The 18,141-nt window shown below is 44.7% G+C and overlaps 1 protein-coding gene across 1 annotated transcript in view; it reads left to right on the forward strand.

Annotated features, from left to right (window-relative positions):
* Nucleotides 1-18,141, forward strand: part of LOC140478441 (glypican-5-like) — a 446,519-nt gene that overhangs the window by 368,904 nt on the left and 59,474 nt on the right. Inside the window, exon 7 of the mRNA XM_072571705.1 lies at nucleotides 1,904-2,024. Coding sequence (XP_072427806.1) covers nucleotides 1,904-2,024 — 121 coding nt within the window. The remainder of the gene's footprint in view (nucleotides 1-1,903; nucleotides 2,025-18,141) is intronic.

Genomic DNA, 18,141 nt, shown 5'->3' on the forward strand with positions numbered 1-18,141 from the left:
CACTGAAATGTTTCTTAAATTGCCCTCCAGTAGGATAAAGTACAATAAGGATATTTCCAATGCAAGTTCATGCTTGGTCACAATTTATTGAGAAATGCGCAAAGTAAAAGAGCAGGAGGTTGTTGGGTCTGATCAATAATGTATTGAGTTATCAATTGAAGAGCCTTTGATGGGATCCATGTAATGGAGCTGGATGAGGAAGAGGGGGCTGAGAAATCTCAAGTCCTGAAATTCTGATGTAGACACATACTGTTATATGCTTTCTTTCTGAAGTAATTTGCTCCCAACTGTATTGTTAGCCTCCGGCAAATAAAAACATGTAACTACTTAAATACATTGGGTTAGACCTCTTGTAAGAAAACATTGAAAATACGATTATTGATTGCGTGATCTTGACAAACTCCCACTCCCCCCACTGAGTCTCCAAATCTAACTCAACCAAGAGATATCAATACAAACAAAATACTCTCTTGTTGCCCAATTCAATATCAATGCCACGACCCCAAGACTGAATTATTTTCCACTACTTTCTCTGCAAACCTGTAGCATTTGTAAGGCGATCATTCTGAGAAACAAGAGCTGTGTTAATTTCTTTTATCATTTGAGATCAACTTTGTTATGCATTGAAGGAACTTCAAACCTGTGCACCAATTGTTGGAACTATCTTGCTGAGATAGGGATTTAAGTCTCCAGTCACGGGTTTCAATCCATCAACAAGGCTCTCATGACAGTTTAGTTCAGTGCAAGTGTTGTATTTGTTGGCGATGCCTTCTCAGCGTCTAGCCTCGTGCCATGAGAAAACAACAGGTCAGCATTCCACCCTCTTCCATCGAATCCCTACAGTGTGGAAACAGGCCATTTGGCCCAACAAGTCCACACCAATCCTCCAGAGAGTAACCCATTCAGACCCATTCCTTTACATTTCCCCTGACTAATGCATCTAACCAACACATCCCTGAACACTATGGACAATTCAGCATGGCCAATTCACCTAACCTGCACATCTTTGGATTGTGGGAGGAAATCGGAGCATCCAGAGGAAACACACACAGATACGGGGAGAATGTGCAAACTCCATACCGACAGTCACCCGAAGCTGGAATCGAACCTGGATCCCTGACGCTGTGAAGCAGCAGTCCTAACCACTGAGTTACCATGCTGAATAGCCTGTTGCTCCTGTGTAACAGGCTGGAGGAATGGGTTAATCCTGTATCATTTCACTGATCATTCTTTTGGCTTGTCCTCATTGGATAGCACCGACACTACAATTGGCATTTTTGCTGCTCACTCAGGATTGTAATGAGCAAAAATATTTTCTCTGGAAGGGTTGTGAATCTTTGGGATTCTCTACACTAGATTGTGTGGACACAGTGGCTCACAGCACCACGGACCTGGGTCTGTTTCCATCTTTGGGCGATTGTGTGGAGTTTATACATTCTCCCTATGTCTGTGTGGATTTCCTCCAGGTGCTCAGGTTTCTTCTCACAGTCCAAAGATATACAGGCGAAGTGGATTAGCCATGGGCGATGCAGGGATTGGGTAGGTGGGATGGGTCTGGGTGGACCTGATGGGCTGAATGGCCTATTTCCACACTGTAGGGATGCTATGATTCCATTCTTGATTATTTTTGAGGTTCAGTAGGCCTCAGTGTTGACCTCTCAGGGAGTCATTTGGAGAATGGGTGGTAAAGTGGAGTTGACTTCGATCAGCCATGATCATTTTGGTTGGTGGAGGAGCCATTTTCCTCCAAGTTGTTATGATCGTAATCTTTCCCCTGCTTCACATTCCATGAGGGCAATCTCAATCTAAGATGAACAAATGAAAAAAACACAATGTCAATATAATTATTTATCACTGTTTTCTGCTGTCCTTCAGAACCTCAATGTCCTTTGCCTGTTTCTAGTTACACAAACAGGGTGGTCGGGAATGGATTGAAAGAACAAGTGAACAACCCAGAAGTGAAAGTCCGAGGACCTGATGCTATGGTGAAGAAGGTCATCGATAAACTTGTGCAAATCGACCAGGTAAGATGCTGAGACTTACATCTGAAAATCACTCAAATGGCTGAGTTGAGAAAATTAGGCAAAGATTTTTCAAGTGCAAAAGAGTACTTGGCAATGTCATGACAATGATGCCCTGTGTTGCAGTGTAAGACCAAGTCATCAGCCCCAAATGTGACAGCCAGATGAACAGACTCTTGTTCCGATACTAGACCGGATGTATGTTACAATTCATGACAAAACCACCAACTTATTTTGTAATAAGTTCAGGGACTAGTTAACATTACTTTTAAGGTAGATAAAGGAGACTGACAAACAGAAAAATGCCACATGAGTCCATCGTTTTGAACAAACGCCAAGGCTATACATGTTAGAAGAAATTTGCAGTCTACAATTCATGTCCAACTTCCTTCTAACAGTGATAAGCTTGGGTAAGGTACTGTGTTCAATTCCCCTGCAGCGAAATTACAATTGGGCTCTTGTGGCACTGTGCTAGTGTCACTATCTCTAGGCCAAATGGTTCAGGTTTAAGTGAAACCTGTCATGGAGGTGTGCCATAACATATCTGAGCAGGTCAATTAAAATAACTAAAAACATGAAATGGGATCAAGACTGATCCACAGATTCCTCATTGACTAGATCGAAATCTTGGAATGCCCTGTCCAACAGCATTGTGGGTCTACCTACAGCAGTTACTCAACAAGGCAGCTCACCATCACGTTCTCCAGGGCACCTAAGGATGAGCAACAAATACTGACCCAGCAAGCAATGCCCACATTCCACGAGTGAATAAAGAAATCTCCCCTTCAACATGAGTTGCTGGGTCATCAAATTTCATTAATTGCAAGGGATTACAATTCTTCATCTGGGCCTCAAAATACCCTCTCAAGAGTTGTTTCATCACAAACTGCCTCAACGGCTCCTCCTGTTTCAGTTCATCACCTTCCTGTCCTGGGCCCATAGGCTCGGAAACTACACTTCAGTGCCCATTTACAAATTTAGCCCAACTGTCCACTGACAGCTAGCTTTACCAAGCCATCCCTGCCCTGCCATTTTCCTCCAAATTCCAACCTCGCTCAGTTATATTAAGCAAATTCTGTTTGTAAGATATTCGTACCCCACTATCTCTGCCACACTGCTGTATTCATGCTCACAGGCTTGTTCTGAGTCACTTATGGCTTTCCTAAACACACACTTTCCGACTTTCTGAGCTTCCCTGGACTTCATCGGAGTCTTGACTTTAGCTGCGTGCTATTTCCAAGAACTTCTTCCTGAGTTCAACGTAACAGCCATCCAGTTGTTGTTGACACCTCACTGAGTTCCCTTACACAGAATCCATGTTGTTTAACTGCCTTCCCACCACACAGCAGAAAAGAAAGAATTCATCACACAGTGCAGAAACCAACTCTCATCCTTTCTGTCTCTGTCACTGTCCCTCTTTCTGGTCACTCTCCCTCTCTTTCTGTTTTGCTGAATTCTCTAATTCTCTCTTTTAAAATTTCACTGTCTCTGCATCTCAGTCATCTGTCTTTGTCTCTTTTGGAGCCCTCTGTCTCTCTCTTGTTCCTTCTATGAACTTTCTCTTTCAGTCTCTGACTATCTCACTTCCTGTCTACATGAGATCGCTCTCTTTTCAGTTCTGTGAGCTCCCAGATCATATTGTTCCGTCCCTGAGAGTTACCTCTACGTCTGTCCATCTCTGTTTATCTTGTCATTCTATCCAGCTCTGCCTCTCTTGCCAAGTTTCATTGAAACATAGGAAATAGGAGCTGGAGTAGGCCATTCGGCCCTTCAAGCCTGCTCCATTATTCAGTATCATTGTGGCTGATCATTCAGCTCAGTCCCCTGGTTCCAGCTTTCTCCCCATGCCCATTTGACCCCACTCGACCTAAGAGCTACATCTTGAAAACATTCAGTATTTTGGCCTCAAGCGCATTCTCTGGCAGAGAATTCCACAGCCTGACCACTCTCTGGGTGAAGACATTTCTCCTCATTCTCAGCGATTCAGAACTTCACCAGCCTTTCAATCCACAAAGCTCCTTCACTCCTCTGGCAGACCAACTTTAGAATTAACTTCTTTGCAATTCACACTTTGTGGGGGCATTTTAGATTGATCTTCCTGTCAGTTGCAGAGTAATTCTGTGTGAATTGTGGGATATTGGTGAGCTCACTTGGCTGAACAAGTTTGCAGCACAGAGTAATGTCAAAAGCATAGGTTCAATTCCTGGACCAACTGTAAGACCATAAGATACAGGAGCAGAATGAGGCCATTCAGCCCATTGAGAGCACTCTGCCATTCAATCATGGCTGATATGTTTCTAAACCTCATTCTCCTGTCTTCCTCCCTATAACCCCTTATTAACCAAGAACTTATCTATCTCTGCCTTAAATACACTCAATGAATTGGGATCCACAGCTTTCTGCAGCAGTGAGTTAACCACCCTCTGGTTGAAGAAATTCCTTTTCAACTCAGTTCTAAAGGTCGTCCCTTCATTCTGAGCCTGTGCCCTTGTATCCTAGTCTCTCCTGCCAGTGGGAGCATCTTTTCCATTGGCTCTCTGTTTCGCTTTCATTTCCCTTTCTCACTTTGTCCCTCCCTATCTCAATTTGCCCCTCGCCTGTCTCAGGCACGCTCTCACTCTCGCTCTTCCTATTTTTCTCCATTCTACTTTTGTTCCTTTCTTACTCAGTTGTTCTCCTGTCTTGCTGAACTCCTTGTTCTGAGTTTGTGTATGGACAAGTTTAACCATACAAGGCTGGTTGCTGTAGAATAGCCTGCAGCATTGTACAAACTTACCTAACAAGTACTTAGCCAGGGACGCAGAGGTATATTGGGGTTCTTTGGTCACGTGTCACATCTAAACACGGCTGAGAGATTCCCATATCCATCGTAACTCTTGCCTTGCAGGTAGAGTTTCATATTCTAACAACTCCTTTGTATAAATATCTCCTTCATGACATTGTCTCACTGTAAACCCATTCACATGACGCCTTTTTTTCCAGTAATGTCAGACCTGCATCTTGACTGACTGTAGATCGTGTCAGCATGAGATGGCAACGTGTGGGGAATTGGTAGCCTGTCACATGACCACAACCTTACCAATCATCAGCTGACGTCAGGACATGGGGCAACATTGCTCTGAACTGTTTTAACATTGCCTGTGCTTTTCTGATAGCTGAAGCAGTCACACATCCAGCAGTTTGGTGCCCTATCCGTGTGCTGGATCCACCAAGCAGTGTTACAATCAGCCTCAAGGTTCCAGACCCTGATGTTATTGTCTAATATCATTTGAAGGGATGCCTGAGAGCTAATGGAATGAGGAAATGGACATCGCAATTAAGAATTAATTGGGTGTGAATTGGTTGTATAAATATAGGGAGCGAGTAATCAGTGTGGTGTGAGAGTTTTATGGAGTGTGGCTGACTCAAATAAAGCTTGCACTGAAAGTGTGGACGTGAATTCTGTTTTAAATATGGTTAACATTCGGAGGCTAACAATGGATGCACTTTAGCAAGGACAGAATCGGACAATGCCAAAGATGAGTACTTCCCACTGCCAGAGTATTTACCCAGTCAGAATTTCTTGTTCCCAGTGCAGGTGCCAACATTAACAATGGATGCCAGCTGTGCGTGTACAGTTGCACCCCCGCTGATATCTCACTGTGATTGAAGTGCAGCTGTAATGTAAGGGATGTATAGGTCCTGATGCACTTTCAAAGAATTGATACATCCCACTGGACTGAATGACATTGCTTACAGTGGTCCTTTCAGCAAAACTCCGGGACATTGGCACAAGCACTTGCCTTACCTCTATTGTGCAAGGGCGCTATCCATCTCCGTGCATTTCTGAGGAGCTGCCTGTTAAAACTTGCCAAGGCAGCAGCAATCCTCAGGGGACTTGCCACCTTGCTTTACAGACAGAGGCAGGTAGGCAGCTCTCACCTCCTCCATTTGTATCCTGAACCTCCCTTCCTATGACTGATTAGACTATTTAAGTTGTACAGTCGTACCATTCAGGACCTGAGATTCGTCCTTGCCTGCACAGAACTCAACCCAGCGATGCCAACGATCACAAACACAACCTCAGTCCAATTGCCATTGGAGGCTACTATTAAATCTGTATCCACCACTCTGCCGAACAGTCCGTTCCAAATCCTAACCACTCAAAGGTCAAGGTCTTTTTGTAAAGCTTTCATGATTTCCATTTCCATTTCCATCGCTTTACTTAAAGCAAATATCACTGAAGAAGCAAACTGGAAAAAAGTAGTGAAAGCAGCTTCTGAAGCAAAGCTGTGTTTTATACATTACTGCAGGGCCATTCAGTATTAATGAGTCCCTGTCTCACGATTCATGCACCAAAGACCATGAATATGTAAATATTTCTTTTACTGAAAAGATCTGCAAGGGCTTTAAGTGGAATTCTGTTTGATAGCCACCATTCCCTGAAGAAACGCTTGGTTTGATGTTTATAACTAATTGGTAATGTGTCCAGTTTGGTAATCTGCTGTGAAGTTATTGCAGACACAAGGTCACACTTTCCAACCATTCTGCTCTAACCGACTGTACTGTGATTGAACAAGAACATTTCAGGACAATAAAAGGGGCCGGCATCAGGCCTAACGTTCATTTAAAGCAACTGCCCTGACAGGAGAAGGCAAGCTATGAGGATTTTCTCATCTCAATCAAATGCTTTCCCATTGTAAAGAATTGAGTGCTCCTTGTCAAGACCATAAGACATAGGAGTGGAAGTAAGGCCTTTCGGCCCATCGTGTCCATTCCACCATTTAATGGGCATTTCAACTCCACTTACCTGCACTCTCCGCGTAGCCCTTAATTCCTTGCAAGATCAAGAATTTATCAATCACTGCCTTGAAGACATTTAACATCCCAGCCTCCACTGCACTCTGTGGCAATGAATTCCACAAGCCCACCCCTCTCTGGCTGAAGAAATGTCTCCCCATTTCCGTTCTAAGTTGACTCCCTCTAATTCTAAGGCTATGCCATGGGTCTTAGTCTCCCCACCTAACGGAAACAATTTCTCAGCATCCACCCTTTCTAAGCCATGTATTATCTTGTTCATTCATGTCAGATAATGCTCAATGGACTAAGCCCTTTCCTGTTTGCCCCTATTGTACAGAACCTTAATGGACTCTACCTTCCTCATCGTCAAATACCAAATGATACTGAACTAACAACTAGGGGGGGGTTCATATTCCCGCTTGGCAGATTGTGGACTGGACTGTAAAGGAGATTTAACAGTGCTTATGGGGGTCAATCTGCCGCACTGCAACAGCAGCAGATCAAAGCAATTATCTTATAGGTTCCAGTGCAGGGGAGGTGTCTACAGGAACCTCCCAACACAGGCCTTTGGTGCCTATAACATGCTCAGAAGAGAGCAAGGCTGAAAGCTTTGAGAAAGGAGCCTAGGTGTGATACAGTTTATTGGTGGATGGTTAGCCTTGCTGCCTTCATGATCACGTGCCCCATATGTCAAGTGACAAACAGTCTTGAAAGAGATTGCTGGAGTGCCCCACTAAAAAGATAGCTTTTCTGTTTAAATAATTTGAGCTGTAGGAAGAGGTTGGATAGGCTGGGGCTGTTTTTCCTAGAGCGTCAGAGGCTGAGGGGTGACCTTATAGAGGTTTATAAAATCACGCGGGGCATGGATAGGATAAATAGACAAAATCTCTTCCCTGGGGTGGGGGAGTCCAGAACTAGAGGACATAGGTTTAGGGTGAGAGGGGAAAGAAACAAAAGAGACCTGAGGGGTAACTTTTTCATTCAGAGGGTGGTACGTGTATGGAATGAGCTGCCAGAGGATGTGGTGGAGGCTGGTACAATTACAACATTTAAAAAGCATCTGAATGAGTGTATGAATAGGAAGGGTTTGGAGGGATATGGGCCGGGTGCTGGCAGGTGGGACTACATTAGTTTGGGATATCTGGTCAGCAAGGACAAGTGGAACCAAAGGTCTGTTTTCGTGCTGTACATCTCTATGACTCTAAATTGCTTATCCAAACGTTGAGCTGGACAGTGCATTCCATATGGAAAACACATCTTGGTCTTCGTATGTTCCTGTCTCCGGGCTGCCACAACCTCCCTCCATCTCCCAAACTCACCTGAGGCTTTCAGCTGGCATCCCAGCTGATTGAATTTTACCCCTCCACCCCCCACTGTCACCCCTCGATGGTGGAGGCTGGGTGGCTCACTGGCGCTGTAGCCATTATGCTGAGTTACCAATTTGCCAAGCCTCCGATAGCATTAGGCACTTACATTGGCCATAGTTTTGGACACAATCCAGTTTCTAAACCGGATATAATCTTAAAATTTCACCTCAAGAACTCAGAGCAGCAGTGACGCAGGTGGTAAAGCTGGAGTGAATAAACCTGATTGTATAAGAACTGGCATCATAAAAATGTTGGCCACAAAAGTTCCTGAGGTTTTCATAAAACACAACAGGTGCGCTATTGTCCTTCAGGAGTCACATCCCAAGAACAATATTTTAAAAGTACAGCAATTCAACTAAGAGTCTTCCCATTATTGGTTTTGTATAGCATTGCAATGGACCAAATTCCTTTGTATTTGCTCCCATTGTCAAAATGGAACAAGCTCCTTGTACTCACTGCCATTATATAGACCTCCTAATGGACGAAACCCCTTTATACTCACTCCCATTGTATAGAATTTCAATGCACCAAATCCCTTCTGCATTCATTTCCATTGTCCATTATTACAATGGACAACATCCCTCTCTATCCATTTCCCAATAAATTGGATTCAATTGGCCTGAGACAAAATCTGCTCACTATCTGACTGACGTTGTTTCTAAGTACAGTTCATGTCTATTACTGCCGAATCAGAGCAGTGAAACAGATCCTCAAGATGATGGTTTCTCGTCTTTGCACTGAAATACAGACTGAGGAACCTCGTCGTGCTGCCACAGCTTTATGTGGCAAAGTTAAAGTCTGAAACAATATGCAAGCAGAATTGTTCCACTTCCAGACCCAATAGGGGGTATGTTATGCCTTCCACTGTGGCACACTTGGTTGTGAGGGAGGCATTTAAATCAGGTAGGAAGGTGACAATTGGGGATCCAGTCACTTTCCCATCCCAGGTCTGACTGAGCCATATAATGCCCACTTACAGGCCTCGTTCACCACAGCTAATAAGCACCCAGTGGTGGGCAAAGGTCTTGCCAATCAGAATTCCCAACATGGCAACCTTGTTGTGGTTGCTTGCAAGCTTCTTGAGGGGGTGTCCTGTTCGAGGGCATTCACTGAGGGACCTGACATTAAGAAGGAGGTTATGGGAGCTGTGGAATAAGGAATTCATAAAATTGTAGAATCCCTACAGTGTGGAAACAGACCATTTGGCCCCACAAGTCCACACTGGACCTCCGAAGAGTATCCCACTCAGATCCATACTCTACATTTACCCCTGACCCATGCACCTAGCCTGCACATCCCTGAACACTCTGCGCAATTTAGCATGGCCAATCCACCAAACCTGCACATCTTTGGACTATGGGAGGAAAGACACACAGACACAGGGAGAATATGCAAACTCCTCATAGACAGTCCCTTGAGGCTGGACTCGAACCCGGGTCCCCGGTGCTGTGAGATAGCAGTGCCAACCACTGAGCCATCGTACATTGTCATTTGGGGTGGCACTGTGGCTCAGTGGTTAGCACTGCTGCTTCACAGTGCCAGGGACCTAGGTTCAATTCTAGCCTTAGGGCAACTGTCTGTGTGGAGTTTGCATATTTTCCCCATGTCTGTGTGGGTTTCCTCCTACAATCCAAAGATGTGCAGGTTAGGTGGATTGGTCATGCTAAATTGTGCGTAATGTTAGGCATCTTAGTCAGGGGTAAATATAAGGTAGGGGTTTGGGTGGTTACTCCTTGGAGGGTTGGTGTAGACTTGTTGGGCCAAATGGCCTGTTTCCTTAATGTAGAGACTCTAATCTAATTTGCCAATGAGACACTTATGTCATCACAGGAAGCGATGCAGTGTTCTGTGATCTTTCACCCTTGAGACTAGATGAAGCCATTTTTAAAGTAAAATTAAAAGTTTCAATTCCCTCAGCAGACCCTTTAATTGCTCAGTGAGGTCAAAAATAAACATAGGAGCCAACCCATGTCCTCTGTGCTAATGCCTTCATGCCCGCCATGACCCCATGACCTAATGCCTTGAATCCCCACTCGCCATCACTCCCCTGTCGTCTGGGTTCCTCAGGTGGGTGGCTGCCCTGCCAACATCAGCCACCATCTTCCCAGTGGTGCTGCTGAGCAGTGAAAAGCTTCTCGTTCCTGATGAGCTGCCGGCTCTTGGCAGATGGGACGCCACCTGTCAGGGTCCCTGGTCTCACTGATGCCCAGTGAAGTACCCGATTGGCAGTCATTCATGGTAAGAGACGACATGGGCCATCACTGGCTATTTAACCTGATGCCAAGACTCGCATCGTCGTCATTAAATCCTGCCCTACATCTCCCCTCAAGGCATCCCACCCTCCAAAATAATTGATGCAGAGCACCTTATGGAGTTATAAGGTCACCAAAGTGAGCAACAATACTGTTAAAAGTACAAGGTCAGTTGCAGATGCTCCATCTTTCCCCAGGAGATGAACTGTAGCCCTGACCAGATTCTAGACAGTTCTGAGCTGTGACTGAGGAATTGACTGGACAATGGGCCATATTCAGCTCAGATACAGCCACTGAATCCTCCACTCAAACCCAGAAGGACAGTGCACTATCTTGCTGTCCCTCTAAACTATCTGTCAAGTCATTGTTAACTGCCAATACTAGCGAGAAATTGTTAAGGTATCGCTTGGTGATGGTATGAAGCCTCTTGTCTCCTTTCTATCTGTGGGAAAAAGGATTTTTCATTTTCAAGCCATCCTTTTTCGTAATAGAGAAACAGAAGTCATCTCAATTGAGCCAGTGACTGAATTGATTTGCATTATTCATTGTTGCCTTTTAAATAATAAATAAAAATAAGATTAAACATTTTACTTGCATTCAAACTTTAAGAAAACATTGGTCAAAAATTAATTAGAGCTGATTCCTGTCAACAACTCTGACTGAATGAGATTTGTATATTTTATGAATGTAATCATGATGTACTATAAATATTTAGATTGAAATGCTAGAGCAAAGTCCATTTAACAGGGCTTTCAATTTGAAGGAGGTATAAAGTGGAGACTGGGAAATACTTCGAGGAACCTGAAACGCAAATATTGGACCAGATTTTGCTGAAGGTTACAATGAGTGGCAGTATTGTGAAGGAGATTGCTGGAAGTTTCTGTAGGGAACAGGAGAGTCAGACAGACTAGGCCAAAGTATCAGGGTGGTGCAATGGCTCAGTGGTTAGCACTGCCGCCTCACAGCACCAGGGATTCAGGTTCGATTCCAGCCTCAGGCGATTGTGTGTGTGAAGTTTGCACATTCTCCCCATGTCTGTGTGGGTATCCTCCCACTGTCCAAGCATGTGCAGCTTAGGTGAATTGGCCATGCTAAATTTCCCATAGTGTTCAGGGATGTGTAGATTAGGTGCATTAGTCAAGGGCAAGTGTAGAGTAATAAGGGAATGGGTCTGGTTGGCTTACTCTTCTGTGGGTTGGTGTGGATTTGTTTCCACACTGTTGAGGATTCTATGAATGTTGGACCTCTTTCTTTGGAGGACTACAGATGCTAGAGAGTCAAAGGGGATAAGTGTGGCGCTGGAAAAGGACAGCAGGTCAGGCAGCAACCGAGGAGCAGGAGAACCAACATTTTGGGCATAAACCCTTCATCAGGAATATGGAAGGGGAAGGGAGATGAGAGATAAATAGAGGGGTGTGGCTGGGGAGAAGGCAGGTGGGAGGATGATAGGTGGATGCAAGTGGGAAGTAATTGTGATCGTTTGGAAGGGAGGGTGGAGCGGATAGTTGGGAAGGAAGATGGACAGGTAGGACAGGTCAAGAGGGCAGTGCCGAGTTGGTGGATTGGATCTGGGATAAGGTGAGGGTCTGGGAGATGAAGAAACTAATGATGTTGATGTTGTTGCCGTGTGGTTGTAGGGTCCCAAGATGGAAGATGAGGCATTCTTCCTCCAGTTGGCAGGTGACTTTGACTTGGCACGGAGGAGGCCCAGGACTTGCATGTCCTTGGGGCAGTGTGAGGGGGAGTTGAAGTGGTTGGCCACAGGGTGGTGGGTTATCTGGTGCGTGTGTCCCAGAGATGTTCCCTGCATCGCTCAGTGAGTTGGCATCCTGACTCCCCAATGTGAAGGAGACCGCATCGAGAGCAACAGATGCAGTAGATGAGGTGGAAAATCTCCATCTGATATGGAAGGATACTTTGGGGCCTTGGATGGAGGTGAGTCGTGGGGGAGTGGACTCAGGTTTTACAACTGGTCCTCACGTTCCACCCCAACAGTCTCCTGATACAGCGCATTATTCTTCCCCATTTCTGCCACCTACAAACAGATCCCACCACCAGAGGTATATTGCCCTCCCCACCCCTATCTGTGTTCCGCAGAGACCATTCCCTCTGTAACTCCCTCTTTAGGTCCATGCCCCCCACCAACCCACCCTCTTTGTGGGCCAGTGATGGCTTCGAGAGCTGCTAATAGCTTTGACTGAGGATTGCATTGTTTAATTTAGAACAAGCTTTGGCAATATGGAGATTCCGTAAAGGATAATATGATGCCAGTTTACTCAACGGCACAAGAACGGCCACATTCATCCCTCTGAGTCAGAAAGTTGTGGGTTTCAATCTTGACAACTTGAGATTGACCAGGTAATAGGCTAATTCTGCCAGAAAAGGCTTGTGTTGCACACGTAGCCCCATCTACGTTTTGTCTGAGATATTGGTATTCGTGATTAGTGGCATCATCTCAATGAAGAGCAGAGAAAGCGTGACCAGTATTTATCTTCAACTGGTATCACATGACCTGATCTTATCACATTGCTCCAAGTGGGATCTTGCATCACTTGCAGGTGTTCCTTTGGGGTAGATATTTTCTCATCAACCTGTTTAAAACTTCTGAAGCAGGTTGGATTTCAACCCAGGTCTCCTGGCTCAGATGTAGGGACACTACTATGGCATCACAAAGGCCCTTTTGAGTTTTTGAGGACAATGTCCTACACCCAAACCTTTTCACCTGCTTTATCAATGAGCTATCCTCTGTCATTGAGGCTAGAAATGGGGATGTTTGCTGATGATTGCACAATATTCAGTGCCATCATGACTCCTGATACTGAAGCAGTTCATGTCCCAGCACAGCAAGACTTTGGACAATATCCAGGGTTGAGCTGACAGTGTTCACACCACACAGGTACTAAACAATGGGTGTCTCCAACAAGAGAGAGTCTGACTATGGCCCATGGACATTCAGTAGCATTCCATCACCATTCTGGCTTTTTATAACAGGGATATATTCAAAAATGTTTTAGACATTAAAGGCATCAAAGATTGTAGGGAGAAAGCAGGAGTATGGTCTTAGTTCAGAGGATCAACGCTGATCATTTGAATGGTGGAGCAGGCTCGAAGGGCTGAATGGCCTGCTCCCAAGATACTACACAAAAATAAAATACAGACCAGCGCTCTTTAAAATTGCTACTTGGGCAAGATGCCAGAGAGATGGGCTGGTGCCTGTAGAATTGTGTCAATACAGGTAGATGTGCATACAGGTCAAAGTTGAGTGGTGGTGGAAAGTTGCAGTGACCTGATCTAAACTCACAAGCGAGGGACAATGGTCTCTAAGTGGATAACTGTGAGAGCTGGTAACTGAGGAGACCAGGTGAGCCATAAGCGAAAGGAATAGGTTTGAGGGAAAGGGAATATGGCGGGAGCTGGACAAGCCATACAGAACATGGCTATCCATCAAACAACAACTTGTTTTTGTATATCACGTTAAAAGTAATAGCACACACTGAGGGCGCTTCACAGGAGCATTATTTGATAAAATATGAGCCATATAGGAGGTATCAGGTCAGAAGAATTAAAAATTAGTCAAAGTGGGAGGTTTGAATGAGGGACTTATAGGCGAAAAGAAAAGATGCCAGGGTGTAGAGAGTGCATTTGGGGCTAGTTAACTAATCTGCCATTCAGAGCCAAGTCCTTTCAAATGGGTAAATGATCAAATGAGGCAGACGTCCTGAAATGGTAGCCTGTTAATAGGCACATGATAAAACATTTCATAATCTATTAATTTTTTTTGAAAGCTTCTCTAGGCAGTTGGATGGTGGTTAAAACATTGCCAACACTCCCTGGCGCATTAGTTAACACCGGGCGATGAATTGTGCTTGGTAATTGTTCTTCTGTTTTCTAATTCCGTTCTCCGAAGGGACTCATCTATTACTGATATAATTTATGTGCAAGCACAGAGCCCGGCTTAGTTGTTTGAGTGGCTAGAGTGAGATAAAATGAGAATCTGTGTATTAGTTTCTGACATTACACTGCTTAAGTACATGACTTCTCCATTAAGACAGGGCCGTATTTAAGAACAGTTGCAAATGGATGTCCATCAGCAGGGGAATTGCTAAAATGGACGTAGATTTGTGAGGACATCATCATATAAAATGCATTTCGAGACAATAAATCTTTAGTCTCATCCTTGTGAACCAGCTCTGCTGCTAGGATTAGTAACCCAGAGAATGAGAGTTCAAGTGCCATCCAAGCAGTTTTCAGAATGTAAATGCAGTTTTCAATTAAAACCTAGAAATCGAGAGCCTTTGCCAACAAAATTGAGCATGAAGCTGTCAAATTGTTACAGAAACCCAACTTGGTCCCTAATTAAGGATGGGAACCTGTCATTCTTACCAGCTCTGGGCTAAATGTGATTGCATTGCAAGTCAATGTGGCTGATGCTTCACTATCCACTTGTATTAACCTTAGGGCAACTAGTGATGGACAATAATTGCTAAACTTGCCAGTAATACCACTCTGTGATCATCTCTGCCCAGTGCATGCAAACACTGATGTGCAGAGTCTCTGTTGCCTTCCTACCCATTATTTTTCCACTGCTTTCATGGATTGTTTTTTGAGATTTGATTTGTCACATGTACCTCGGTACGGTGAATAGTTTTGTTTAGCCCTCCGGATGGGCCAATCATAGCACACAAAGTGCATTTGAGTGACAGAACAGAGCAATGAATACAAAGTTATTGCTTTAGAGAAAAGGGCGAGATCAGCATTAAATTTAATATTTGAGAGGTCCATTCAAAAGTTTAATAACAGCGGGGAAGAAGCTGTTCTTGAACCTGTTGGTACGTGTGTTTAATCTTTTGTATCTTTTTGTCTGATGGAAGAGGTTAGAAGAGATTATAACCAGGGTGGGAGGGGTCTTTGATGATGTTGGCTGCCTTCCCCAGGCAGCGGGAAGAATAGATGGAGTCAGTGGATGGAAGGTTAGTTTGTGTGATGGACTGGCCTGTGTTCACAACGCTCTGTGGTTTCCTATGGTCCTGGGCAGAGCAGTTGCTGTGCCAAGCCGTGATACATCCAGATAGAATGGTGAAAGGCAATGAAAGAGAAAACGAACTTTGTTTGTGCATTGAATTACACAATTCCGGACATCTCTATGCCCCCTGCAGTGCTTTTGAAGTACAGACTCCGTAGTAATGTGGGAAAAACAATAGCCAATTTTATCCAAGCAAGCCCTCACAAACAGCATTGTGCTAATGAGCAAATGATCTGTGTATGAACCATGTGGTTTGAGGGACAGTTGTTGGCTAGAGTAACAAATTGAATTGAATTGAATTTACTGTCACGTGTACCGAGGCACAGTGAAAAACTTTGTCTTGCAAGCAATACAGACAGATCACATAGTTAAGTAGCATAGATAAGTAAACAATAGATAAACAGCGACAAAAACAAAAACAGGTACAGGTGAATGTTAAGAGTTTGTGAGTCCATTCACAACAACATTCTAACAACAGTCGGGTAGAAATTGTTTCGAAACCAGCTGGTGTGTGTGTTCAGGCTTCTGTACCTTCTCCCCGATGGTAGGGGTTGTAGAAAAACATTGCCAGGGTGGGATGGATCTTTGAGAATGCTGGCGGCCTTTCCTTGACAGCGGGTCTGGTAGATGGATTCTTTCGATGGGAGGTTGGCCTTTGTGATTGTCCGGACCAAGTTCACCACTCTCTGTAACCGTCTCCGATCTTGAATGGTACAGTTGCCATACCAGGTAGTGATACATCCAGACAGAATGCCCTCGATGGCGCACTTATGAAAGTTGGTAAGGGTATCCGCCAAATTTCCTCAGCTGCCTGAGGAAGAAGAGACGTTGTTGGGCCTTTGTAGCCACATGAAGGGTCCCAGAACCGCCCCCTCTTCAAATAATGCTGTGCAATTTAGTTTTTAGCTTCCAAGGGCAGACAGGATGAATGGTTTGATGAAACATTGGCACCCCCAACAATGCAGCTCTCCCCCGATCCAACTCTTTATTGTGACCTCAGATCTCTGGGGTTTTGCACCCACTGCCTCCTGACTTTGAGGGGTGGAACTGAACGATGGCTATCATTTGATGCAGATTTGAGTTAGTGGCAGAAACTCTGTAGTTGGAGATTAAGGCCAAGCAATGGCTCTGGCTCTGACCTAGCTACTGTAATCTGGATTTCCTTCTTCATTGGTTCATTATTTCCTCTCATTGAGAGTTTCCAGTCATGACATTTCAACTGCTATTTCCATTCTTAGCATTGCACTGTGTCTCATTTATGTTGAGTCAAATTGCCATAGTCTCTAGATCATTGTTTTGGCTGTGAGTGTGGAGCAATCTGAGATTCCCTACGTTTCCTCTTCCCACACTGCAACCATCAAAGTTACATCCAAGAGTAAAATCCAAATTAGATTAACCATAGCAAGAGACACAACCGTCAACTTGAGTAGCAAATGGAAGTTCAAAAGCACCAGCGTGAAGCCAAAAAGTCATCTCATGTAGTCATTAGTGTGGAGTGTTGCACTGCAGAGATGTAAGATTTGGACTGCGCGGCAAGTACCAGCTTTTAAAATGTGGCTGTGGTGGGCATTGGAAATGAAGATCTGGCAAACTTGCCCTTACTGGATACCATTCCATGGTTGTGCCTAACATTTCTCTGGGTAAGCTAGGGCCAGTTGCCAAACTCTTCCCTGCAGTGTGCTAGCGACTGACTGTAACGGTCAGCTGGCCAGTTGGATAGTGCCTGCTGGGCGAGAGGTGAGGGGGGTGGTAACTGGCATGCAGCCTGGCATTGAAGGTTTTCACAAGGCTTGACATTCCTCTTTCTCCTTGGCCCCACAGTCAGGGTGGTTTTGTGCTGACTATACCTATGCAGTCCTTGCCTCTCCAAATGGAAGTTCAAAAGCACCAGCGTGAAGCCAAAAAGTCATCTCATGTAGTCATTAGTGTGGAGTGTTGCACTGCAGAGATGTAAGATTTGGACTGCGCGGCAAGTACCAGCTTTTAAAATGTGGCTGTGGTGGGCATTGGAAATGAAGATCTGGCAAACTTGCCCTTACTGGATACCATTCCATGGTTGTGCCTAACATTTCTCTGGGTAAGCTAGGGCCAGTTGCTAAACTCTTCCCTGCAGTGTGCTAGCGACTGACTGTAACGGTCAGCTGGCCAGTTGGATAGTGCCTGCTGGGCGAGAGGTGAGGGGGGTGGTAACTGGCATGCAGCCTGGCATTGAAGGTTTTCACAAGGCTTGACATTCCTCTTTCTCCTTGGCCCCACAGTCAGGGTGGTTTTGTGCTGACTATACCTATGCAGTCCTTGCCTCTCCAAATGCATTTAAATCCTAAATTTCAGATTCCATCTATTACATCAGCCTTTCAATGCATTGTTCAGTTCCCTATTCTCTCAAGCACACTTGCAGTTCCCTTCTGAAAACATGTTCGCGAAAGTCAGGTTATTTGCTTTGAACACAAAGTCATCTGTTGACATGCTATGGCATGTGCAACCAAAAGGGTATTGGAAGCAGGTCATGGAAGCTTTCCAAAGAATATTGGATCAGTACTTGAAATGGAGGAATTTTCTAATGCTTTAAGGAAAGCAGACATGTCAGACTAATTGTAGACTTCTTTCAATCAGCCAACACAGGCATAGTGGGCCAAATGGCCTTAGTTCTGAGCAGCATGTTTCTGTGGAATTCACCTCACGATGTTAAAGCAATCCAG

The sequence above is a fragment of the Chiloscyllium punctatum genome, chromosome 6, assembly GCF_047496795.1.
Source record: "Chiloscyllium punctatum isolate Juve2018m chromosome 6, sChiPun1.3, whole genome shotgun sequence".
NCBI classification, from domain to species: Eukaryota; Metazoa; Chordata; class Chondrichthyes; order Orectolobiformes; family Hemiscylliidae; genus Chiloscyllium; species Chiloscyllium punctatum.